Source organism: Oryx dammah, unplaced genomic scaffold (assembly GCF_014754425.2).
Source record: "Oryx dammah isolate SB20612 unplaced genomic scaffold, SCBI_Odam_1.1 HiC_scaffold_14, whole genome shotgun sequence".
Lineage (NCBI taxonomy): Eukaryota > Metazoa > Chordata > Mammalia > Artiodactyla > Bovidae > Oryx > Oryx dammah.
In genome coordinates this window covers 23,999,199-24,025,899 of record NW_024070198.1, presented here as the reverse complement: position 1 = coordinate 24,025,899, position 26,701 = coordinate 23,999,199, and the positions used below count along the sequence as shown (strand labels likewise).

General features: G+C 41.5%; 1 protein-coding gene and 1 non-coding gene across 2 annotated transcripts in view; both read right to left on the bottom strand.

The window, feature by feature from the left end:
• The window catches only part of CFAP58 (cilia and flagella associated protein 58), a 112,561-nt gene extending 89,840 nt beyond the window's left edge, over positions 1-22,721 (bottom strand). The window contains exons 1-7 of the mRNA XM_040254390.1: positions 22,572-22,721; positions 13,582-13,863; positions 11,430-11,578; positions 8,105-8,261; positions 7,017-7,211; positions 4,878-5,015; positions 84-243 (exon numbers count right to left, since the gene is read on the bottom strand). Coding sequence (XP_040110324.1) covers positions 84-243; positions 4,878-5,015; positions 7,017-7,211; positions 8,105-8,261; positions 11,430-11,578; positions 13,582-13,863; positions 22,572-22,580 — 1,090 coding nt within the window. The 5' untranslated portion in view covers positions 22,581-22,721. The remainder of the gene's footprint in view (positions 1-83; positions 244-4,877; positions 5,016-7,016; positions 7,212-8,104; positions 8,262-11,429; positions 11,579-13,581; positions 13,864-22,571) is intronic.
• Positions 16,050-16,121, bottom strand: TRNAW-CCA. The gene has a single exon. It is a non-coding gene; the product is annotated as a tRNA-Trp (tRNA).
• Positions 22,722-26,701: the final 3,980 nt, after the last annotated feature.

The following is a 26,701-nucleotide window of genomic DNA, read 5'->3' as shown; positions in this document are numbered from 1 at the left end:
ATGGAGTTGTCAAAAGACATAATTCACCAGTGAAATTGCTTATTGTCTAATAAAAACAAAACACAAAATGATTCTTGGTTTACCTCTCTCTAGTCCCAAGATCTGATTTTTCAGGGTTTCCTTGTGCTGTTCCACTTCTCCCTTTTGATCTTCAATCTGGTGCAATTTCTTATGGATTTGTTCTCTGATTTTGTTGAGCTTCCCAATGTCAAGGCGCATCTGATGGACTTCTTCCTCTTTGGCCTGTAATTAGTGAGAGAGGATTACCAGGGATACTTGGTCAGTAAAGGATTGGTGACTGGATGATGGTAAACTCAGAATCAATAGAACATTCTTTCTAGGTCAGTGCAGAATTATTTTGTGGGATTAAATCAAAACACACACTGTGTAGTTTTTGAGAGAAATTGAAAAACTCTAGCCTCTGAATGAAATATATTGTTAAATGAGCTAAAAACAATGAAAAAGACACCTGATGTCTCAAGATACCATTGAATCATTGAATCAAATAATATAAGAATGCCGAGCTGTATGCATCATAAATGTGTGAAATTTGTGTACAAATGTTGTATTGATTACCAACTTTCAGACTCACAAAGTGATCTCTCTTGTAGGTTATTAACATGCTGTAAAATATTGGTCTTTTGGATCCACATTGCCACTGTGGAACAACTACATACAATAGAAAAGTCACTATCCCCTTCCTCAGAGTACATTAGTCTTGTTGTTCAGTAGCTCAGTCATGTCTGACACTTTGCAACCTCATGGACTGCAGCATCCCAGGCTTCCCTGTCCTTCACTATTTCCCAGAGTTTGCTCAAACTCACGTCCATTGAGTCAGTGATGCCATCCAACCATCTCATCCTCTGTCGTCCCCTTCTCCTGCCTTCAATCCTTCGCAGCAACAGGGTATTTTCCAATGAGTCAGCTCTTTGCATCAGGCGAATACTTGATGAAGTATTAGAGCTTCAGCTTCAGTATCAGTCCTTCCAATGATATTCAGGGCTGATTTTCTTTAAGATTGACTGGTTTGATCTCCTTGCTCTCCAAAGGACTCTGAAATCATCACACTCTGAAAGCATCAATCCTTCAGCACTCAGCCTTTTTTATTGTCCAGCTCTTACATTCTTACATGACTGCTGGAAAAACCATAGCTTTGACTAGATGGACCTTTGTTAGCAAAGTAATGTCTCTGCTTTTTAATACACTGTCTAGGTCTGTCATAGCTTTTCTTCCAAGGAGCAAGTGTCTTTTAATTTCATGGCTGCAGTCACCACATGCAGTGATTTTGGAGCCCCAAAAAATAGTCTGTCACTGTTTCCATTGTTTCCCCATCTATTGCCATGAAGTGATGGGACTGAAAGCCATGATCTTCATTTTTTCGAATGTTGAGTTTTAAGCCAGCTTTTTCACTCTCCTCTTTAACCTTCATCAAGAGGCTCTTTAGTTCACCTTCGCTTTCTGCCATAAGGGCAGTGTTATCTGCATATCTGAGGTTATTGATATTTCTCCTGGCAATCTTGATTCCAGCTTGTGCTTCATTCAGCCTGACATTTTGTATGATGTACTCTGCATTTAAGTTAAATAAGCAGGGTGACAATATACAGCCTTGACGTAATCCTTTTCCAATTGGAACCAGTCCATTGTTCCATGTCTGTTTCTAACTGTTGTTTCTTGACCTGCATACAGGTTTCTCAGGAAGCAGGTAAGACGTCTAAGAATTTTCCACAGTTTGTTGTGATCCATATAGTCAAAGGCTTTAGCATAATCAATGAAACAGAAGTAGATGTTTTTCTGGAATTCTTGTGCTTTTTCTATGATTCAATGGATTTTCGCAATTTGATTCAGATGATCATCATATCTACTACTGTAGGCAAAAATCCCTTAGAAGAAATGGAGTAGCCCTCATAGTCAACAAAAGAGTCCAAAATGCAGTACTTGAGTGCAGTCTCAAAAACAACAGGATGATCTCGGTTCCTTTCCAAAGCAAATCATTCAGCATCACAGGAATCCAAGCCTACGCCCTAACCACTAATGCCGGAAAAGCAGAAGTTGAACAATTATATGAAGACCTGCAAGACCTTCTAGAACTAACACCAATAAAAAGATGTCCTTTTCATCATAGGGGACTGGAATGCAAAAGTAGGAAGTCAAGAGATACCTGGAGTAACAGGCAAGTTTGGCCTTGGAGTACAGAATGAAGCAGGCCAAAGGCTAACAGTTTTGCCAAGAGAATGCACTGGTCATAGCAAACACTCTCTTCCAACAACACAAGACAACTCTACACATGGGTATCACCAGATGGTAAATACCAAAATCAGATTGATTATATTCTTTGTAGCCAAAGATAGAGAAGCTCTATACAGTCAGCAAAAAACAAGACCAGGAGCTGACTGTGGCTCAGCTCATGAACTCCTTATTGCAAATTCAGACTTAAATGGAAGAAAGTAGGGAAAACCACTAGGCCATTCAAGTATGATCTATATCAAATCCCTTATGATTGTACAGTGGAAGTGGCAAATAGATTCAAAGAATTAGACCTGATAGACAGAGTGCCTGTAGAACTATGGACAGAGGTTTGTAACACAGCACAGGAGGCAGAGATCAAAACCATCCCCCAGAAAAAGAAATGCAAAAAGGCAAAGTGGTTGTCTGAGGAGGCCTTACAAACAGCTGTGAAAAGAAGAGAAATGAAAGGCAAAGGAGAAAAGGAAAGATACACCCTGAATACAGAATTCCAAAGAACAGTAAGGAGGATAAGAAAGTCTTTTTAAGTGAACAATTTCAAAGAAATAGAGGAAAATCATACAATGGGAAAGACTAGAGATTGCTTCAAGAAAATTAGAGATACCAAAGGAATATTTCATGCAAAGATGGACACAACAAAGGACAGGAATGGTGTGGACCTATCAGAAGCAGAAGATATTAAGAAGAGGTGGCAAGAATACACAGAAGAACTACACAAAAAAGATCTTCACAACCAAGATAATCTGATGGTATGATCACTCACCTAGAACCAGACAGCCTAGAGTATGAAGTCAAGCAGTCCTTAGGAAGAGTCACTACGAACAAAGCTAGTGGAGACAATGGAATTCCAGTCGAGCTATTTCAAATCCTAAAAGATGATGCTGTGAAAGTACTGCACTCAATATGCCAGCAAATTTGGAAAACTCAGCAGTGGCCACAGGACTGGAAAACATGTTTCCTTTCCAATCCCAAAGAGGGGCAATGCCAAAGAATGCTCAAATTACTGCACAATTGCACTCATCTCACACGCTAGTAAAGTAATGCCCAAAATCCTTCAAGCTAGGCTTCAACAGTATGTGAATTGAGAACTTTCAAATGTACAAGCTGGATTTAGAAAATGCAGAGGAACCAGAGATCAAATTGTCAACATCTGTCGGATCATAAAAAAACAAGAGAATTCCAGAAAAACATCTACTTCTGCAGAGTACGCTAGTCTATGACTGTCCATATGGACAGGAGGACAGGGTGGCATTAATGAGCAAGTCTACACAATATCAAAAGGTATCAAAATGGCAATTCTAGCTTAAAGCACCACATTTTTGTCTCTGGAGTTCAAGCTTTATGAACTTTTTTTTAAATTTGCCATTCTTAGAAACTAGTTGATTTTCTGCAAATAAAGACTAGCAATTATCCCCAGTTTTGACAGTGAAGAGACTGCACTTAGCTGGGCATATTATGTTCAGAGCACTGCTAGAAACAGAATCCCAGAGGTTTAGGATCTGATAACAAAATACTCCATCTTTCAACGTGCCCCACGCACATTACCAAAGGAGAGAATTATTGACTTAAGTATTTTTACTTTAATTTCACCTTAGGGGCTAATACATTATTTTGCCTTCGGTAGTCATTTCATTTCTGCTTTAATTTGGAGCATTCTCATAAAGAACAGTGAGTCAAGCCTTTCTGGACTGCTTAAATGTTCCTCAGCCTCAGATCCTGTGGGGTCCAAATTAGTTCATCTAAGATCCCTTTCAATTAAAAAATAAAATGTTCTAAATCAGTAGTTATCAATCTAGACCTCATAGTGATACTTCAGAAAAAATTCTGTAAATTTCTAAGACTGCATGCAAAATAATATATAAGATGTACAAATATTAGTAAGTGTGTATATGTATGTATGTGTGTATACATGCACACACATGCTTTTATCAGATTCCCAAAAGGGGCTGTGACACAAAAACTGTTAAGATTTACTACTAGAATCAATGTATTTTTGTGGTTAGTCATTGCCCAGTATTCTAACAATACTAGAATAAGGCTTATGATTTTTCAGAACTGCTGATAAACATAAAGCCACTCTGCTAAGCATGTAGGCAGACAATATGTATCCAAGTATAAAACGGTTATCCAAACTTAATTTGCAAGCGATCTTCAGTCAAGGGAGACCATTCTTGAAATTTACGCTGGACAGAAGTGAAAATCATGATTCTGCAGTCCTAAGAGTAGACACCAAACAGTACCAGTCCATCCCCCACCCCTCCCATTCCATACAAGCAGTGAAATATAATCTGACTTCTTTGTCACTCACATGTGTAAATGGTTTCTAGCTCTGGGCAGCTGGTTACTTGCAAGGCTGAACTACAGAAATGAATATCTGAGCTCGCTTTGGAAAATATCTGCATAATCATATGACCAAGAATCAGCTTTGCAATGTTATAAGAATGGACGCTGTTATATTAAACTGCTTCTGGGCATAAAGCAATCACTGCAGGTTTACACCTGCCTCTGATGGACCAACGCTAACGTAGATTATGCAACCAAGGGCTCCCAACAGCATCAATCAACCTGTATTTATACTACTAGGGAATGAAAAAGGGCGCGCCAAAGGAACAGATATGTCACTCAGTGTTTACTTTGAGCTCCAACGCCTTCTGCTGGTTTTCTTGGGATAGCTGCTCACAAACCAAACTGTGCTGTTCATTCTCTTGCTGCAGTTTAGCATTTCTCATCTGAAACTGCTCCAGCTCCTTTGCGGCTCTCTCATTGAGTATCTGAAAGATGCAGGACAAGCTGGTTAATGCTTTTACAGGGGCTACAAACCCACACAGGAGGCCAGGCAGACTTCCTGGGACAGGCAAGGCAACCACCCATTTTCTCATCTTTGCAGAAATGGTTCTTGCTCCTCAGTGAAAGCACAAATGCACTCAAATATGATGACTGGTATATGGCTGAGGGAAATGATGCCTTCTAATGAATAACACAGAGAGCATAATTTTTTTTTTTCTGGGAGCCTTGGGAAGCCTTGTTCACAGGTGGTGGATAAATATTTTAATGCCTGTTTGCCATTTGGCAGGCTTCACAAACGCAACAATTGCTATAATCATTGCAAATGAGCTAGAGATTCAAGCAGACTTTATCAGCTATGGGGCTCAGAAGCTACATCTTCAGAAGCAAATCCTGCATTAACATGCCTATGATACTTTTGTGAACAGAACCTTTCACTAAACACCAACACAAGAGACAATTCTCCTTAATCCAACTTAAGTCAAAACTATAGAACAGTAGTGGAATGATTTATAACTGCCTGACTTCAGAGTCAGTTTGATTTTCCTCTTCCTTACTTTGACTATCCTAAGAAGATACGGTTTCATAAATACATATTTATAAACACACATATTTTGGGAGGTCATTTCTATTGGGAAAATACTGGGGAGATGAAGGCATATCAAAAAGGTTAAAGGGGGGAAAAGGGGGGGAAGATAGTTTAGAAAACACTTATTCCAATAACTTCCATTCAAGCAAAAGTTAAACACAGAAAGAATCCATCCAACTTTCCATCAATAAAGACTAAATAAGCTTTTCCATGGGTCCTGACTATTGTTTTATGAAGACCAAAAACCTCTCAAAGAAAGGTTTTCATGCTCAAAGAAAGCCTCATATTTTTCTCATGTATATGCACATCATATATTATTTACTTGATTTCTGGCTTTATGTAAAATTAATAAAGCAACTGACAAATGAATGTGCTCTAATATCTAATTTTTTAAGTAGAAAAATGCTGGATGGCTTGAAAAATAGTTTGGAAACTTCTGAAAAGAACATACTTTCAAGAAATGGCTTTTTTCAATTACATGAATTGGTTCTTTAAGAAATTAGAAAAGACAGATTACTATTTGTGTTACCTTAAACTGTTACTAGAGAGGAAATGTTAGAAAAGCATATTTAGAATGCATAAAGACTGTGTGTGGTTTTCCAAACTTGAAACTTAAAAATAAGCATGTTAAAAATAAATCATGTTATATTTACAGGCTGGAATGCTCTGTCCAGTAGAACTTTCTGCAATGAACTAAATGTTCTCTGTTCTGCGTATCTACTAGTCCCATGTGGCTATGAGCACTTGAAATGGTGCGACTAAGGAACCGAATTTTTTACTTGATTTGATTTTAAATAATTTAGATGTAAATAGCCGTATGCGGTTAGCTACCACATTAGACAGTGTGGTTCTATAACTGTGACAATAACATAAATGAATCTCACAAACACGATATGAGGAGAAAGACACTAGACACCAAAGAGTCCTTCCTGAATGATTTCCTTTCTGTAAAGTACAGAAGCAGGCAAAACTAATGTCTGCTCAGAACTCGGAAGAGAGCTGACCTTTGTGGGAGAGAGTGATTGGGAGGGGCCACAAAACGAGCAGGCTCCTGCAGTGCTGTTTCTCCCAGGCTGGATACAGATGACCAAGATGACTTCAAGGGCAGAAAATTCACCAAGCTGTACACCTGTGACTTATACACTGTTCTATGTGTTATGTTATTCATCAGTAAAATGGTAAAAAGAGATTAACTTGTTGGAGTATGGGCGGGGGGAGGAGCGGGCATGGGACAGAAGAGGACATCTCTACCATCAGAGTCATTCAAAGACCAAACACAGTGCTACGTGAGTGTTACCAACATCCATCAGCACCCATAGTGAAGGGATTTGCCGCTTTCCAGAGGAAGTTCAAGCATCACCTTTGGCCAGGCCCCACGGCGCAGCCCTGCCCAGCCCACCTTCTGCTCTTTCAGCTGCTGCTCCAGCCTCTGAAGTTCCTCCTTGCTCTTCTGCACGTACTGCTGCAGCGCCTTGATTTCCGTCTGCCTGCTGTCCATGTCCGTCTGAATCTGCCTGAGCTCCTTCTCTAGTTTTTCTTTCTTCCGGGTCTCCCGTGAAGCTTCATTCTGACGTTGCTGGATTTCTTGTTGGAACTACGGGCATAGAAAGGACAGGCGGGAAAGAGATGAGCCCCTCTCTAGGATGAGTGTCAACAAGCTGAGTTTCTCCCTCTCTCGGATATTTTCAGGGCAGTGATATTTTAGTAGTATTTCTCCTGTAGGAGAGTCATCTTTGAACCCCAATGTTCAGACTTTTCATGAATATTCTGTATTGTTTTTCAGAGCCTCGGCACCAAATGTATACCCTGATGGTGGGAACAAATCCACAAAGAAAGGTATAAAGTCCAGTTAAATATGGAAGCCCAGAGTTCTAGGGAGGTCAAACATGGAAAGAATTCATCCAACTCTCCATCGACAGAAACAAAATAAAATGCAGCCAGCTACCCTAAATATGAAAATGTGTTTTCCATGAGTCCTGGATATTGCTAAACACAGTACTGTATAGTTTTATCATGATGGCCAAGTTCTATGAAAAGTCATTATCTCACGCTCCAAGGAATCTCCTGTTATTCTCCTGAAGCTTGCACTTGTATACTATCTATTTGACCTCTGGCTTTATAGCAAAGTGTACGGAAGGATTCAGCTAGGTGGCTTCCTCAACAAGGAGAAAGGCCAGGGGAACTGCTTCCACCATCCCCAGAGGCAGGGCATCCTGGCTGTCACAGAGGACACCTTCTTGGGCCAGAAATGTAAGCAGTGCCCTGTCCTGGTGACTTCTCAGGCAAAGACTATTGAGAAGAATGACTCAAGTAAAACTGCTCTTGCAAAAACAAAGCAGAGAAACAAGCAGAACCATGGATGCTTCATCTGGGGAACAGGGGGTAAATCAGAGAGAGGAACAAGATGGGAAGGGAGACTGGAGAAGGACGAAAGCTTCTTCTGGAAGGTGATGTTTCTTCGTCTTTCTCTCCGTGTTCAGAACAGACCTGGCTGATGGCCTGCTCTGCCTCTTCCCTGGACCGCTCCATTTCTTGCTGCTGTTCAATGGTCTGAGCTAAGCACTCTCGTAATTTCACCACTTCTGACAACAGCTGGTCTCGCTCTTTTGTCACTTCTTCTTTGAACTTCAGCAAATCCCGGATACTATGAAAGAAGAACATAGGAGTCAGACTTAACAGCCACAGCCATCTGTTCAGAGATCCTGTTTATCATCCTCTGAAGTCATTTTCCTGGGAAAGACTTCCGGTCAAGGATCAACACTATTCAAGTGTGAAAGAGAGATCTTTATCTCTGACATGGGAGCTATTTGTGAGTTGTTAACTGGAAAAAGAAGACATTCCAGTAATAATATGAATATGATCCCTTTTCTTGTTTTTAAGTAATTACAGTCCATGTGTGTGTGCTATAGGCATTTTTATAGAAATCAAGATTAGGCACCAAACTGATAACCAGTTATCTCTGAGGAATGAAGTTTAAAGTGGAAGAGCTGACAGGCTGATTTTTACTTCTGACTTCCCATATTCCTGTTGTATTTGAATCGGTTACAATAAAACTATAGTTAACAAGAGCTATTGTTAGCTCTTGTAATTAACCCTAAGGAGATGTCAATTTAGGAAATTATTTGCTTAATATATTCACTGGAGAGCTATAAACACAGCTATAAGGTCTAAAATGAAGCAAAAACTTAAGCAAACAATACACATTGTCAGTTTTTTATTCATTCACTCATGAGATTTATTTCTCCCAAAAGGACATACCACATAAAACGTTCCCAAGAACAAAATTTGGAGAATGACTAGTGATGCCAGTTTTGGGAGGGTGCGTGCATGCCTGTCAGGTCACTAGAGTTGTGTCTGACTCTGTGCAACACTATGGACTGCAGCCTGCCAGGTTCCTCTGTCCACGGGATTCTCCAGGTAAGAATACTGGAGTGGGCTGCCATGCCCTCCTCCAGGGGATCTTCCCGACCCAGAGATTGAACCAGCATCTCTTATGTCTCCTGCACTGGCAGGCAGGTTCTTTACCACCTGGGAAGCCTTTTGGGAGGGTATGCGGTAATATTTGTTGATATAAATTGTAAACCAGTTACCTCAGCATTTCAAAAACAATTACATATGGTTTGGCATGACTTTCTTCAGAATTAGCATTTTGAAAGTAGAAAAACTGTGTCTGATAAGACCACTACAGCAGAATTCATCTAGAACAAGGCAGCTACTTTAGAGCTAAGAACTTGCATTTAAGATGCTTGTAGCTGACAGTCATCAAATGACTACTGGAAGCACAGTGATTGGATAATATGTATTGACCATCCTTTGATATGATTGTTTAATAAGGAACCCTCAAAATCGCAAACTCTTCTCCAAAAAGATGACCTGGAATTCTAAGGTTACTGCAAAGATAGACCGCTACATCTAAGTACACTGTGGAAGATAAAATGCAAGCTGGATTCTTTCATCAGCTCTGCTACTCACCATGTTCTAATTCTCATTAAAACTCCTCCTAACGAAATCAGCTCCCTCATGCTGCTCTTCAGTAGCTACTCTGGTTGTATGTGACTTCTTTAACAAGAAAACAGAGTCATTATGAACACCACATCTTCTGTTTATTTCTCCTATTCTCTCCTGCATTTAGAACTATCTATCAACATTGGAGAAATGTATCTAGAAAGCATAGGAAACCTAAACAGCAGGTAAACATTGTCAAGGATGCCTAAGGAAGTGCATGCTCATTCCTGATTCATTAATTAATGCAAGGTTTTGCATGCCCTGCAGAGTGCTAGGTTTGTAGAGGAAAGGTCAAGATAGCTTTCTTCCTTCGAGGAGTTTACAGCTTAATGGGCAGAGAAGTGCAAATCATTTAAGTACAACATGATAAGTGCCATCTTTGAGGGAAACATTGGGTCCTATGACAGGGTTCCCACCTGGCTCGGGTGGTAAAGGATCTGCCCGCCAGTGCAGGAGCCACAGGAGACGTGGGTTCAATTCCCGGATGGGGAAGATCCCCTGGAGGAAGAAATGGCAGCCCACTCTAGTATTCTTGCCAGGATAAACCCATGGACAGAGGAGCCTGACAGGCTACAGTCCATGGAGTCACAGAGAGTCAGACACGACTGGGCACACAAGCATGAACTATTGGGTCCTATGGAAAACAGGGAACACAATGACTCCTCTGCCTGGTCATTAGGTCTGGGGCTAGGGACGAGGCTGGAATAGAGAAGGTGAGGCTGATAAAATTAAGATGGTGTTTAAGATGGGTCTTGAAGGATGAACAGTTGTTTACTGTGTGGAGAAGGGAAGAAAAGAGATCCGTGGCATGGGAAACAGTATGGCCAAATGCACAGAGACGTGGGCAAGCATGGTGCTGCTCGATGTGAGTCTAGCCAGGCTGACTGGGGCAGATCTACGAAGGGCTTTGTATGTTCAAGACTTTGGTCTTTATCCTCTGGAAATGGGTAGTTGTCGAGGGTGCAACGTGTTGGCGATGGAAGCATACAGTACATGTTTGAGAAGCATAAGGGTAGTATGAAAGATGGTAAAGAGGGGAGATGTCTCCTTGAAGGCAGAGAGAACAGTTAGGAGTCTGCTGCCAAATCCTGCAGAGAATGGGGGACCCAGTGGTGATGGAGAGGAGGGGAAGAATGAAGTGATGCTTAGAAGTCAACAAGAATCAACTGAGTCGACAAGATAAAACTTTAAGGGATGGAGGGGTAACAGGTGTCAAGAGCAAAGTATTTTCTGGCCTAGAACCTGAGGAAGTAGAAAGGATAGTGGTATGGCTACTCATGGGTCAAAGGACGTTTGGGAGGCGCTGGGAACCTGAGTAGAAAGTCAGCCATTTCCATTCCATACAAGTTTCATAGAAATAAACTTAAAATCTTTACTAATTTTCAAACTGTTTCACTGACTTTATAGAGCGAGAAGTTTTACATAACCACAAATTAGTCCTGAGCGGACTTCCCTGGTGGTCCAGTGGCTAAGACTCTGCACTCCCAATGCAGGCAGTCCAGGTTTGATCCCTGGTCAGCAAACCAGTTCCCACATGCCAGAGCTAAAGAGTTCACATGTTGCAACCAAGACCCAGAGCAGCCAAATAAATAAATAAATGTTTTTTAAAAAAGAATATCTTTATTTTAAAAAGAAAAAAAATGAAGTTCTTGGGTGTGGAAAAAGGGAGTATTAAAAAGAAAAACAGTAATAGACAAGAAACTATCTCTGGGAACCCAACAAGGGAGTGTCTCATATTCACAAAGAACCAGCAAGCCCCAGGCTGTCTGTTGAAGAAGGAGGTCTCTGCAAAAGTAAAATGACCTACTTGCTATCTTGGTCCATGGACAGTCCAGACCCTTGCTCGACTAGTTTGGTTAGGTTCACTATTTCCTCTTTCAGGGCAAGAATCGTCTCCTTTGCCTTCTGCTCTTTATCATAGGCTGAATCCACCATCTTCCAGGCCTTTTCAATTTCCTAGATGAGCCATCGGATGTCAGTGAGAAAAACCAAACCAGGTTCCAGATGCAACATAAATTGAATAAATAGAATAATAAAACAAGTACAATATAGAAGTTATTTATAGGGACAGAAGATTATACCTTATACAGTATGTATTAAATGTATATTGACTTACTGCATTGTTTGGCATGAGTTAGTCAATACTGAAGAGCTGTTTTAAAGATGGAAACTGGCAAAGGATATTTCCTCTTGTGTAGGTGAATGTAGTTACAGGGTTCACATACTGCAAGAGTTGCTAGAATTAGTAGGATTATTTCTAATAAAGATGTTAAGATATGTTTACAAAATCTAAAATGAAAGTTTATGTGCTTTCCAAGTCCAGATATTTTATAGAAAAAAAAAAGAAAAAAAGGGATGGTCTTGGATCCAAGTCCTAAATGTGAAGCTCTTCATAGATTCTATATTAAAAATATGTTTTGCCCTCAGGCCCTAAGTGAGCTCCTGGATGCCAATGTGAACTTTAGAGCCATCCATAGAAACGAGACCTTGACTGTCACCTAATTGTACACAACAGCCTTGATAATTCCCATTTCCAGAAACCCAAGCCTAGGCCTTCTTATTGAATGCTTATAGGGGAAAAGCAATACTATTCTGAATGCAATGTGGAATACTAACAGAAATACTTAAAAGAGAATCACAGGCTTTATAGTACATGGATGAAGGACAGTAAATGTTGCAACAGACTTGAGTTTTGCCCTGCCACTTAATTTTCTTGCAAAATTTCATCAAGTGGGATGTGAGCCCTTTTACACAAATAAGAATCTACATGTTTAAGGTGAAAATATTTTACTTTTATATGACAAGGAATAAAATGAGTGGAAGTATTTAATTAAATAAATTCATCCCTTACATTAGAAAGAGATGATTCTTGGGTAACTGCAGCACATAATTTAGTGATTCAAAACAAAATGTCAGTTCATGGGATTTTTTTTCTGCAGCAACCATATGTACTATTTTCAGCAAAACAAAAGAAAGATATTTAAATGAAAATATGATTATATGAAGTTCTGTCTGAAGCAATTTCACCAGTTATATTTTAGTCAATTCATGACTTTAATTTTCAGTTTGTTAATTTACAATAAAAAGTGGGAGGGAGTTCTCATCATAAAACGATTTAAAGCCTTCTTATATTGGTATTCCTGCAAAGATTAAAAGAAAATAACAATAGAGAGAGAGACACTGAAAAAATTGGGTTATGTTTAACTGTATGATATCAAGGGAATTATCTAAACATTCTGTGATTATTTTTCAGCACTAGGGTTTCAATTATAAAATAAAATATCTTCACCTCTTATCACCTGACAATCTACAAGGAACGTTTGTGTTTCACCTTCAAAACAATGTAACATACTTAAGGATGAAAAAATAAAGTGTAAAATAAAGCCATACTTCCTCAATAACCACTCCTCCAGACTGAACCCCTATTCTTCCATTATGAGAAACTGGGACAATCATTGCAAAAGCAAAAGGGTGATAAGAGAAAAGATCATAAAAACTACCATCTGAAAATTCTCAAAGTAATCTCTCCCAAAATATTGGAAAAAATAGGAATATGAAAATATCTTTAACAAGCTATCATCATAGGTATTTAAATACTTATCTTTCTTCAAACAAGAGATACTGAGACTCCTAATATTGCACTTACTTATGGCCAAATGTTTTTGCTAACCCAGTATTTCCTAGAACCAAGTCAGTAAGGTTTTACATTATTTTCTACATAGTGAAATTCACTCAAGCAAATTATTTTCTTTGAAAATGAAATTTTTCGTTATTTTTCATAAAATTTTCAAAATTTCCATTATTCCCTAGGCTTAATGAATACATAAGTCATATAAATTTTTACTTAATAACTCTTTTACTACAGTCCAGAGCTGCCAATATAATGAAAGGATCATGTTTTAAAGATGGGATGCATTTATGGCAGCTCGCCATGGTTCCTTTTCTAGAAGATGACTGACCTTCTTCAGGGATGCGATGGTGGTCTGATCATCCTGAGAGAGCTTCAGGGCAGTGGCGACCTTCGCGGAATTAACCACGATCTCTGCGTTCAGCTCTCTGCACTTGGCCATCAGACGCTTTTCATTGTCATAAGACTTTTTCATGACAGCATGAAGCTTCTCATATTCAACCCTAAATTTCTCCAAACTTTTGTCCCCTGAAAGTTCATTGAGAACCTCCTGAAAATCCCTTTCGATTTCTTCATATGCAGTTTCCTCCAGCACTAGCTTTTCACTCTTTTCCTGTTCAAAAAGTCAAAGATGAGAATGAAGGTTGCAATATTTACCTCATCACTATTCAGGAATGACTATTATTATCTGTGAATAAGACCTTTGTACAAGCGAAATAAAAGCTACTGATAAACAGGCGATGTATATGAAGGTCTGCATATACATGGGCTTCCTGGGGGCTCAGTGGTAAAGAATCCACCTGCCAATGCAGGAGACTCAGGAGACACTGGTTTTTTTCCCTGGGTCGGAAAGATACCCTGGGCGGAGGACATGAAAACCCACTCTAGTATTCTTGCCTGGAGAATCCCATGGATGGAGGAGCCTGGCAGGTTACAGTCCATAGAGGGGCAGAGTTGGACACGACTGAATGAGCATAAGCATTCTGCATATATGTATACATAGGCATAAGGATAATAATATTTCCTAATATTTCCTCCCACATAGTGCTAAGGATTAGATTAGATGGGATAATTCACATTAAACACTTAGCCAAGTGCCTGGTAAACAGTAGGTACTCAATAAATTTTGAGAGCTGTTATGATTATTCCAAGCCTGCTTCTTACCATCCCCAGGACTGCAGAGGGAAGCCACAGCATGCTGAGGTCAGACATAACATAGATACCATGAAATCACATTTACAATGAAACCTGTCCAGAATGTAAAGTATTCTATTTTAAAATATTCCATCATTTTCACCCCTTTAAAAATTAGCCTAGTTCATCTCCACAAGAATTTTGAAATGCCCCGTGGGCAATGGTCATGGGCTTTCTCCACATTTGCTTTCCACGATTAGCTGGGCAGCAAATTATTTAAAATAAAAGCATATAAATGTAATTCAAGCAAGTCTGACTTAGATGAGAACCAAGATTTAGTTATATAAGAATTCATATGTCCCTAGCGTTGTGGGCAGAACTCTGCACCCTAGAGAAAGGACACTGAGGCGACTTAGCAGCAGCAGCAGAGAAAGGTATGATGAAGTTCTAACCCCCAGTAACTGTGACTGTGACTTTATTTGGAAATAGAGTCATTGCATAACAATTAAGTTGAAGTCATACTGGAGAAGGGTGGGTCCTAATACCATATGACTGCTGCTGCTGCTGCTGAGTTGCTTCAGTCGTGTCCAACTCTGTGTGACCCCATAGACGGCAGCCCACCAGGCTCCCCCGTCCCTGGGATTCTCCAGGCAAGAGCACTGGAGTGGGCTGCCATCACCATATGACTAGTGTCCTTATAATAAGGGAGGAGTTTTTATAATTATGTGGGGTAATCGATGTTAACTAAATTTATTGTGATAATGACTTCAAACTGTATACATAAATCAAGGGGGCCTCTCTGGTGGCACAGAGGGTAAAGAGCCTGTCTACAATGTGGGAGACCCAGATTCAACGCCTGGGTCAGGAAGATTCCCTGGAGAAGGGAATAACAACCCACTCCGGTATTCTTGGGCTTCCCTGGTAGCTCAGTGGTAAAGAATCCACCAGTAAGGCAGGGGCTGCAGGAGACATGGGTTCGATCTCTGGACTAGGAAGTTCCCTTGGAGGAGGGCATGGCCACTCACTCTAGTATTGTTTCCTGGAGAATTCCATGGAGAGAAGAGCCTGATGGGCTACAGTGCATGGGGTCAAAAAGAGTCAGACACGACTGAAGTGACTTAGCACACTCACACATATATCAAATCATTATGTTATACTCCTAAAACTAATACAATGCTACATGTCAATCATATCTCAGTGAAAAAAGTAGGGGAGGCATTTGAACACAGATACACACACAAGAACCCATGTGACAGACGGAGGCAGAGATTAGACTGATACAGCTGCACACCCAGGAAAACTCAGGATGGCTGGCCACCACCAAAAGCCAGGAAAAGGCAAGGAAGTATTTTATTCATAGTCTCAGAGGAGCATGGCTCTGCAGACATCTTGATTTCAGACTTCTTAGTCTCCAGAACTGTGAAACAATAAATTTCCGCTGTAAGCTACCCAGTTTCTGGTACTATGTTACAGATGCCCTAGCCATGAATACACCTATTTCTTACTACAAACGGCAGGAAAGTGAAGTGAAAGTGAAAGTGAAGTTGCTCAGTCATGTCCGACTCTTTGCAACCCTGTGGACTGTAGCCTACCAGGCTTCTCCATCCATGGGATTCTCCAGGCAAGAATACTGGAGTGGGTTACCATTTCCTTCTCCAGGGGACCTTCCCAACCCAGGGATCGAACCTGGGTCTCCTGCATTGGAGGCAGACGCTTTAACCTCTGAGCCACCAGGGAAGCTCTACAAACGGCATAATAATAATAAAAAAGAATGAGTATGGTTAATATATTTATTCAGAAAATATTGATTGAATATCTTCAGTATATAAGTTGGAATGAAGAGGCTGGAGGAGATACCAAAGTAAGGAATAAACAGCCTTCCCATAAGAAATGTGTACATTAAGAGCTGATGCAGTATGTATGCAGAAAATAGAAGCATGGAGTTTGATACCTGCCATAAAATAGATTCAAAATTCTATGAGGACCTATAGGAAGATGGAATTACTTCCAGCAGCAAGAATTAAAGCCAGTTTCATAAAGGAAGTGGCATTTGAGCAGGCATAAAAGGGAGATTGGAGTTTTCACAGGTAGAGGTGGAGAGAAAGGGCATTCCTGGCCCATGGCAAAACTTGATCAAAGACTCAGGGCCAAGCAGGTATCCATGATTTGAAATTGGTTAAGAAGCTCAAATTAGCTAAAGAAGTATGATGTGGAGAGGGACGGAGACTGGACAGGGAGGTAGGGACAGACTGGACACCTTGAATAGCATTCTAAGGAATATAGAGCAAATTATTCTGGAAGCCACAGATAACCACTTAACCTTTTGAGCAAAGAACTGATAAGTTTTGAAAGGTCTTATTTATGTTTGTAACATTATGCTTTGATATCTCCACTAAAACAGGCTTTAAAATCAAAACTATTGCTAACACTGTTGATGGGAATATAAATTGCTACGGTCACTATGGAGAACAGTATGGGGCTTCTTAAAAAAACTACAAATAGAGCTACCATATGACCCAGCAATCCTACTCCTGGGCATATATCTGGAGAAAACCATAATTCATTCAAATAGATACATGCATCCCAATGTTCACTGCAGCACTGTTAACAATAGCCAGGACATGGAAGCAACCTAAATGTCCATCAACAGAGAAATGGATAAAGAAGATGTGGTACAAGGTGGGATGGGGGAAGGGAGACTTGGAGGGGAGGGAGACTCAAGAGGGAGGGGATATATGTATACATACATACAGCTATTTCACTTTGTTGTACAGCAGAAACTAACACTGCAAGGCAATTAAACACCAATACTAAAAATTCTAAAAAGACGTGGTACATATATACAATGGAATATGACTCATATTACTAGGCATAAAAAGGAATGAAATAATGCCATTTGCAGCAACATGGATGTACCTAGAGACGTACTCAGTGAAGTTAAGTCAGAGAAAGACAAATATCATATGTTATCTCTTGTATGTGGAATCTTTAAAAAAAAAGGTACAAATGAACCTACTTATAAAACAGAAATAGAATCACAGATGTTGAAAACAAACTTATGGTTATCAGGGGGAAAAGATACAGGAGAAGGATAAATTGGGAGATTAGGACTGACATATACATACTACCGTATATAAAATAGATAACTAATAACCCTCTGTTGTACTGCACAGGGAACTGTACTCAAGACACAATGTAATGACCTACATGGGAAAAGAATCTTAAAAATAGTGGTTATATGTATATGTATACCTGATTCACTCTGCTGTACACCCCAAAATAAACAACATTGTAAATCAACTATATTCCACTAATTTTTTAAAGAAAAACCTCTATTGCTAGTCAAATAAATTAACTGACACAATCTCTAATCCCAATAATAAAGTAAAAGTCAAATTCACCCTGCAGACTTTGGGTAAGTTGTCTAGTTTACCTTCTGCCCTGACAAACCCGTCTTTTCCAACATAGAGAAAGTCGACATGCTACTGGTCTTCAAAAACACCTGTACTGTTGATCACACTTCTAAATATGACATGCAAGCAAAACAGAGTCTATATCTTAAACCAGATATGGAGTCACAAGCATGTTTATAGAACATTTTGTATAACATTAGTGTTAATACTAACATTAAACTCAACAGAGGTTTTGTTCCTGACTAAAAAGCAGATTATTGCAAAGATCACAATACAGCAATTCCACAAAGAAGGAAAACTCGTATTAAGGAATGGTGCTGCTGCTAAGTCGCTTCAGTTGTGTCCAACTCTGTGCGACTCCATAGCCGGCAGCCCACCAGGCTCCTCCATCCCTGAGATTCTCCAGGCGAGAATACTGGAGTGGGTTGCCATTTCCTTCTCCAAGGAATGGTGCTGCTGCTGCTCAATGCTTTCCCCTTGTTGATGCTAAACATGAACACACAACAAACATTTATCCCAGCAATGTTCTTGGTCCCCTCCCTGTAAATGATATTTACCGGACATGAAACAACAGACTGGTTCCAAATTGGGAAAGGAATACATCAGGCTGTATATAGTCACCCTGCTTATTTAACTTATATGCAGAGTACATCATGCGAAATGCTGGACTGGATGAAGCACAAGCTAGAATCAAGATTGCTGGGAGAAATACCAATAACCTCAGATATGCAGATGACACACCACCTTTATGGCAGAAAGTAAAGATGAAATAAAGAGCCTCTTGATGAAGGTTAAAGAGGAGAGTGAAAAAGCTGGCATAAATCTCAACATTCAAAAAACAAAGATCATGGCATCCAGTCCCATCACTTCGTGGCAAATAGATGGAGAAACAATGGAAACAGTGACAGACTTTATTGTTTTGAGCTCCAAAAATCACTGTAGATGATGACTGCAGCCATGAAATTAAAAGATGCTTGCTCCTTAGAAGAAAAGCTATGACCAACCTAGACAGCATATTAAAAACAGAGACATCATTTTGCCAGCAAAGGTCCATCTAGTCAAAGCTATGGTTTTTTCAGTAGTTTTTCCAGCTGAGCACCAAAGAATTGATGCTTTTGAACTGTGGTGTTGAAGAAGACTCTTTTTTTTTTTTTTTTTTGCCTATGTTTTATTCTAGAACTTTTATGGTGTCCTAAGAGTCCCTTGGACTGCAAGGAGATCAAACCAGTCAGTTCTAAAGGAAATCAATCTTGAATATTCATTGGAAGGACTGATGTTGAAGCTGAAATTTCAATACTTTGGCCACCTGATACGAAGAACTGACTCATTTGAAAAGACCCTGATGCTGGGAAAGATTGAAGGCAGGAGGAAAAGAGGACGACAGAGGATGAGATGGTTGGATGTTATCACCGACTCAATAGACATGAGTTTGAGCAAGCTCCCGGAGTTAGTGATGGATAGGGGAAGCCTGGCAAGCTGCAGTCCATGGGGTCACAAAGAGTCAGACACGACTGAGCAACTAAACTGAAACAGTATTAACACCAACACTTGATCACTAGCCTAAAGATTTGTTCACAAGAAAGCTTTTCTCTGTGCACCTGGCACTTAGCATAGGCATGGAAAAATATCAAAGAAAAAAAGTTGTAAAGAAACTTTTATGAACAAAAGAAATTTGTTTGTATTGTCATCTTAAACTATATTGTAATTCAAAGCAAAGCAAAAATAATCTTTTAGATGTGACCAATAACCAGTTGGTATCTACACTGTTATAGCATATAATAGTATCTACTTCAGAAGCAGGATTTCAATATGAACTGATCAGAAAGGAGCTGTGATGCTCCTTCTTACAACACTGATTTGGGTGCGTACTATTAGCCAGGCACTGTTCTAGGTGCTGAGAGTAGTGGGGAAAAGGGAAAAGAGAAAGAGAGCTGCAGTGAAAAATGAGGCTGCATGGAAATGAAGACTTATGAAAGCAAAAAGTGAAGTTGCTCAGTTGTGTCTGACTCTGCAACCCTGTGGACTGTAGCCTACCAGGCTCCTCTGTCCATGGGATTTTCTAGGCAAGGGTACTGAAGTGGGTTGCCATTTCCTTCTCCAGGGTATGAAAGCAAAGGTGAGGGAAATTTGACTGAGGTCAAATGAAAAGAAAAATAGATGAAAAAAATGACAGTAGATTATGAAAGGGAAGAGAGACAGGAAAATAGTTTATAGTATTGATATCTGGGGCTTACATAGGGAAAATGAAGAAGAATGAAATAAACCAAGAGCACTAGTGGGGGGAGAAAAGGAAATAAAGGAAAAACTAAAGAACTAGAAGGAACAGGAGGAGAAAATGGGAAGAAAAGAGGTATGAATGAGTGTGGGTACTGAAGGTAAGAAATTTGGCCTTGGATGGACAACAAACACATGAAAAAATGCTCGACATCACTCATTTTCAGAGAAATGCAGATCTAAACTACAGTGAGGTATCACCTCACACCAGTCAGAATGGCCATCATCAAAAAATCTACAAACAACAAATGCTGGAGAGGATGTGGAGAAAAAGGAACCCTCTCGCACTGTTAGTAGGAATGTAAATTGATAGAGCTACTGTGGAGAACAGTATAGAAATTCCTTAAAAAAACTAGGAATAAAACTACCATATGACCCAGCAATCCCATGACGGGGCATATACCCTGGAAAACCATAACTCAAAAAGATCCATGTTCCCCTATGTTCATTGCAGCACCATTTACAATAGCTAGGACATGGAACGTGAACGTGAACGTGAAGTCGCTCAGTCGTGTCCGACTCTTAGCGACCCCATGGACTGTAGCCTACCAGGCTCCTCTGTCCATAGGATTTTCCAGGCAATAGTACTGGAGTGGATTGCCATTTCCTTCTCCAAGGAATCTTCCCAACCCAGGGATCGAACCTGAATCTCCCACATCGTAGACAGACCCTTTACCATCTGCGATCTCAGCCAAAAGGCCGAGAAGCAACCTAGATGTCCATTGACAGATGAATAAAGAAGCTGTGGTACACATATACAATGGAATATTACTCAACCACAAAAAGGAGCAAATTTGAGTCAGTTGAACTGAGGTAGATGAACATAGAGCCTGTTATACAGAGTAAAGTAAGTCAGAAAGAGAAAAACAAGTATTGTATATTAATGCATAAACATGGAATCTAGAAAAATGGTATGTAGAGAATGGACTTATACACATAGCAGGGGAAAAGGAGAGGGTGGCACAAATTGAGAGAGTATCAATGCCACATATACACTACCATGTGTAAAACAGATAGCAAGTGGGAAGTTGTTGTTAACACAGGGAGCTCAGCCCAGTGCTCTGTGACAACCTGTAGGGGTGTGATAGGGGGTGGGAGGGAGGGAGGCTCTAGATGGAGGGGATATATGTATACTTATGATTGATTCACATTGTTGTACAACAGAAAGCAACACAATACTGTAAAGCAATTATCCTCCAATTAAAAGTAAAATTGTTAAAAAAAAAAAAAAAGAAAGACATTTGGCAGGATGGACGAGAGTGATGGAGACTAGAGAGGGAAGCAGATGGAGAGTAGGAGAGGGATTGTATGATAAGGAGAGAGAGCTGTTGACCGCATGAAGATGGAATTTGCAAGGGTAGACTAGGTGTGGAGGAGATGGAATGATGAGGGGGTGTGAAAGGTGTAAAGGAGACCAAAGAAGGAATTAGAACAGGGGTATGACGGTAGTGAGAGAAGATGGGACCAGGCCTGGCTTCGTGGATGTATGAACTATTCAGTTGCAGGAGCCTCCTTCCTAAGATATGCTCCACCCTTGGTTTACTGTTCTGCTCAAACCTGTTAATTTTTTTTAACATGAGACTCTGCATTTTCATTTTTCCTTGAACCCGGTAAACTATGTAACTGATCCTGCTGGAACCGACCACGTGATGAGAGAGACTGGGGAGGTCTCTGATGGAGTGATGAAGGATTTGAATTAGGGCCATAATGGATGAGGACTGGGACTGGCAAGTGGGGACAGCGATCTGAGCCTGTCCAGGTTATAAATGAGGGTGCTAAGGGGCAGGCCGATGGACGGGGAGCCGGGAGTGCTGCAGTCCACAGGGCCATAAAGAGGCCCGCACGACTTAGCTGCGATGGACAGGCAAGGGGTCACTAAAGAGTGGCAGAAATAACCTCACATTAGTGAGGCTGAAGTTGGAGTGTGTTACAAAGTGGGGGAGTGAAAGGAGGGCCTAAGACATTAACACAGTGGTCAGGGACAGCCCAGGGCAGTTAGTGATGGGCTGAAATGAGTAATGAGCTGATAGGGAATCGTGGTGTGAGGTGGTCAGTAAATAAGGGTGACGCGGGATATTCATGAAGCCTTCTTCCAGGTTTCCCCATTCAGCAAGACATCAATATTTCTGTGAGTGTCTCTCTCGTGGTTTCTCCTTGCGACTCAAAATCTAGGAGTGGGGGCCTGACATGTGAGTGTGTGTGTCGGGGGCGGGGGGGCACTTATGAAAGTCCTACCGCACTTTGCACCGTGCAGAGTTTAACAGGGTGGGGTGGGGCCGGCGGGGGGGTGTCCACCCAATGGAACGAGGGGCAAGAAAGAATGGACCCAGTGCCAACGGGAACCGGAGGAGGGGGGCGGTAGGGAGTGAGGTTGTGGGAGGGGATAGGATGCTGACTGAGGGACGATTCGGAATCGGTGGATGTGACACGGGCTAGCAGAAGAGAGACCACGGGGAGGGGTCGAAGGAGAGGCGACAGAGAAGGGGCGCTGACTTCTGACCTCGGCCATCCTGGCGCGCTCTGCGGGTGGCCTCAGAGGCAGCTGTGGAGATCGCGGAAACTGGGCCGCAGGCTGAGAAGGGGGGCCGCAACCCGGCGCTCCGCGCGTCCCCCGGTCTCCTGGCAACCGCCTGGCCCTCTGGGGGCGCTAGCGAAGGTTCGAAAGGGGTGGAGCCTCCGAGGCGGGCACCCGGGCTGCGCTCCTCAGAGTCGCGAGTGCGTCCTGAAGGGGGCGGGACCAGGGCAATGAGAGGCGGAGTCTCCGAGCGGCTGGGAGGAGTCCCGGCGTGTGCGGAAGCGAGCAACACCCAAGACCAAGGAGACTCGGGTTGAGACCCGGGATTAGACCCGGAGCCGGCAATGGAGAACCAACGACTGACGCTTAGAAGATGTGGATCAGAGGGTTTGAATGAAGGAAAGCCCAGCAGTCTCCCTCTGCCTTTTGTCACAAAGTGACTCGGTCGCGGGAGCAGGAGATATTCTCGGTTCGCGTCAATTCCAGCCCTTGTGAAGCAGCTACTGTGCGCAAGACACAGGGTGGAAGGGGTGTGGGGAAGAGAACTAAAGTAGAGGAAACACAGACCCTGCCCCCAAAGGCTGTAGTCACTAGTGGTGAAGAAAATAGGGTGCAAAGATCGAGGCACCCTGAAAAAATACGTGGAGCCACGTCCTGAAAATCTGCCTGGTATCTGATTTCTCTCTTCCTCGCTGTCCCTCCTCCTCCACTCCTTTAGACTTCAGGTGCAGGGTTGGAGTAATTAAACTCTTTAATTAAAGACCTCTATCTTGTTTCCTTTTTTTCTTATTTTCCCCACACCTCAATTTCAGCCTCCATAGGAATTCATGCTACTGTGCTTGGGTATATGGGCTTCCCCTGTGGCTCCCACCTGCAATCCAGGAGACCTAGGAGATGCTGGTTGGATCCCTGGGTGGGAAAGATCTCCTGGGTACGACCATGGCAACCCACTCCAGTATTTTTGCCTGGAGAATCCCATGGGCAGAGGAGCCCAGCGGGCTACAGTCCATAGGGTCACAAAGAGTCGGGACAAGACTGAAGCGACAGCCTGCAAGCACATGCCTGGGTATATATTTTTAAAAAAAGTAGAGCATTAGTGCATGTTTTTAATTGTAACAATGGTATTGGACTTTAAGGATCATCCTATTTTGTAGTTTTCACTCAGCAATCTTTTTAAGGTTCTGTCTCTGTTTTGTCAGAGAAGGCAATGGCAGCCCACTCCAGTACTCTTGCCTGGAAAATCCCGTGGATGGAGGAGCCTGGTGGGCTGCAGTCCATGGGGTCGCTAAAAGTCGGACACGACTGAGCAACTCTGTTTTGTAGGTGTTGCAATCCCAGTTCATTGCTTCTTATTGTGGCACTGCTTTCTGTGTTGGACATCCTTACTTTTTACGTTCAGCCCCCCAGTGCTGGATACCAAGGCTGGCTCCACCTCTCCAATATCATAAACAGTGCAGCGATGGTCATCCTTGTCAGTGGTCTTTAATGGACCTATGAACAAACTCCTCTGAAATATATGCCTAGGAGTGAAATTGTTAAAACCAAAGGGGCTGCATGAGGCCATCATATTCAACTTGTCCTGCACAGACGAATCCAGCCAGCCAGCCAGTGGGGGCTGAAAAACAGACCCCATCCTCTTGCCCATGTCATGTGCTTTGCTGGAGGAAGATATGTCCTTTCTTTCCCACCAAAGTTTTGTTCCTTAGTCAAGCCACGAACCTACAGGCTGTGATTATCCAGAGGGTATGCCCTCTTCAAATTCATACTGTGGTGGACAGTATTTTCCAGTGGCACAAAGGTGCCTAGTAGCCTGGTGGAAGCCCTGGGTACTTGACTTCATGAGTACTGCTGCCCTACACCACACTCCAGGGTGCCCCCTACTCCCATCCTTACCAGCATGCAGTGGTTTATTTATTCATAAATAGTCATATAGTGTGTACTAAGTGTCAGATACTATTCTCAGGGCCTTACAAATACTGATTCATCTAATTAGCCAGTTTCCTAATTTGTGTCAGTATCACGGAATTCATGTCAGCACATTGTTTTAATTTGCATTTCTCTATGAGTGAAATTGAGCAGTTCTTGGTACATTTATAAGCCACTTGGGGTCCCCTTCTGTGAATTGTCTATTTATAGCCCTTGCCTATTTTTCTATTGCTCTTTTTGATTTGCAAGAGGTCTTTGTAACATCTAGACATTAATCTACTTTCAAAGACTGGCATGTTGCTTGTGATATCCTTTGTAGAAGAATAATCTTTAATTTTATAGCTCTTCATCCTCTGTATGCTTTTTAGTATAATTTAATAAGTCCTTCTCAATCCCAAGGTTATAAACATATTCTCTATCATCCTCTTCTATTAGCTTACTAATTTTACTTTTACATGTCTAGTTCAATCCATCTGGAGCCTTTCCCTTCTCCAGGGGATCTTCCAAACCCAGGGATAGAACCCAGGTCTCCTACATTGCAGGAGGATTCTTTACCAGCTGAGGAAAACCCAAGAATACTGGAGTGGGTAGCCTATCCCTTCTCCAGTGGACCTTCCCAACCCAGGATCAAACCAGGGTCTCCTGCATTGCAGGTGAATTCTTTTACCAGCTGAGCTATCAGGGAAGCCCAATTAGCTTAATAATTTTCCTTTTACACATTTAGTTCTTTAATCCATCCGTATGTGGTGTGAGATAAGGATCCAGTTTTATTTTTCTCAATGGAGTGAGTCCTTTTTTCAACATCTTCCCCAAATATAGATAAGTCTGTTCTAAACTCTCTGGTTTATTCCTGTGTCAGCACCACAAGGTTTTATTACTATGATTTTGTAGCCAGTCATCATAGTTAAAGGACAGAACACGCCTCCCTGCTCTGTCAAAATTGCATTGCCTATTCATGAATCTTTATTGCCCCATATAAGTTTTCAGGATATTTTTCAAGTTCCTCATGACAAGTGTTAATTGGAACTTCATTGAATTTATGAATTAATTTGAGGGAAATTAACATTTGTACAATGATATCTCATTCATGAACAGAGACTGTGTATCTGGTGGACGCATAGAACAAACTATGGCTGAGCCATAATGTGCAGGGAAATAGTGAAAGAGGTGGCACATGAAGCTGGAGAGGCAGGTTGAACCAAACTTTAAGCCAAGTTAATAGAAATGAGGTGGAGATGGGGAGTAAATATGACTCAGGCTGCTTTGTGTTTATAGAAAACTTGATTACAACCCTGGGACCAGCTCATGGGACCACCATAATCCAGAGAAACTCCATAATAACATGTTAAAGGTACACAGCCATAAAGAAAGACCTAGAGGGTCCTGGCCTCCCGTATCTTGTACTGGTGTCATTTGCAGAGCAATGTGTCTTCCCAATACCTGGGAACTGCCTATGTGACAGTCTCACAAGCAGATGGCCTGCCAAGGTTGCAGCAGTTCAGTGCCGAAAACACTTTGTTTAAGCAACTACTACAGAACAACTGCCAAGGCTGGCCGTAGGAGCCTTGGCAGTAAGTCAGACAAAGTCACTGCCCTTTGGCTTTGCGGGGGAAGAAAGAAAGAAAAAACTACAATTAATTCTAACATGATGTGATGGTGTCATTTGCAACAGACTGTGTCAACAGCAAGCACTATGAGTTCTCAGGGAACCTAGACACTGATACCTGAGAGTATTATTTATCATGTGGGGACAGAAAGACAGAACACAGACACTCAGGGAACCCCTGGAGGTGGACAGGAACATGACATCTTTAATTCGCAGGAGAGAGATGCAGGAGGACATCAAAAAGGATGGATGAGTGAATGAGAGGATGGGTGGCTTGACAAATCAATTTATGCTGATAAAAAAAAATGCTTTGTGTCCCATTTTTCCAGATTACAGTCGAAGACTACTCACTACCAGGCTCCCCTTTGTTGCTGTAATTAAACGGAGCACTAGGTGGCATCGTACTACCAAAAGTCCTCACCTTCTAGAGCCTTTGGGAGAAACTCACGCCAGACTGGGTCAGCCCTAATTTACAAAGAGTGCTTCCGTCAATCTGAGTTCTCATTACACCCACTTAATTTGTTTACTGAGCACCTACTATATCCCTTCACACCATGGAGACTATGAAGGAATCAAGTCTCCC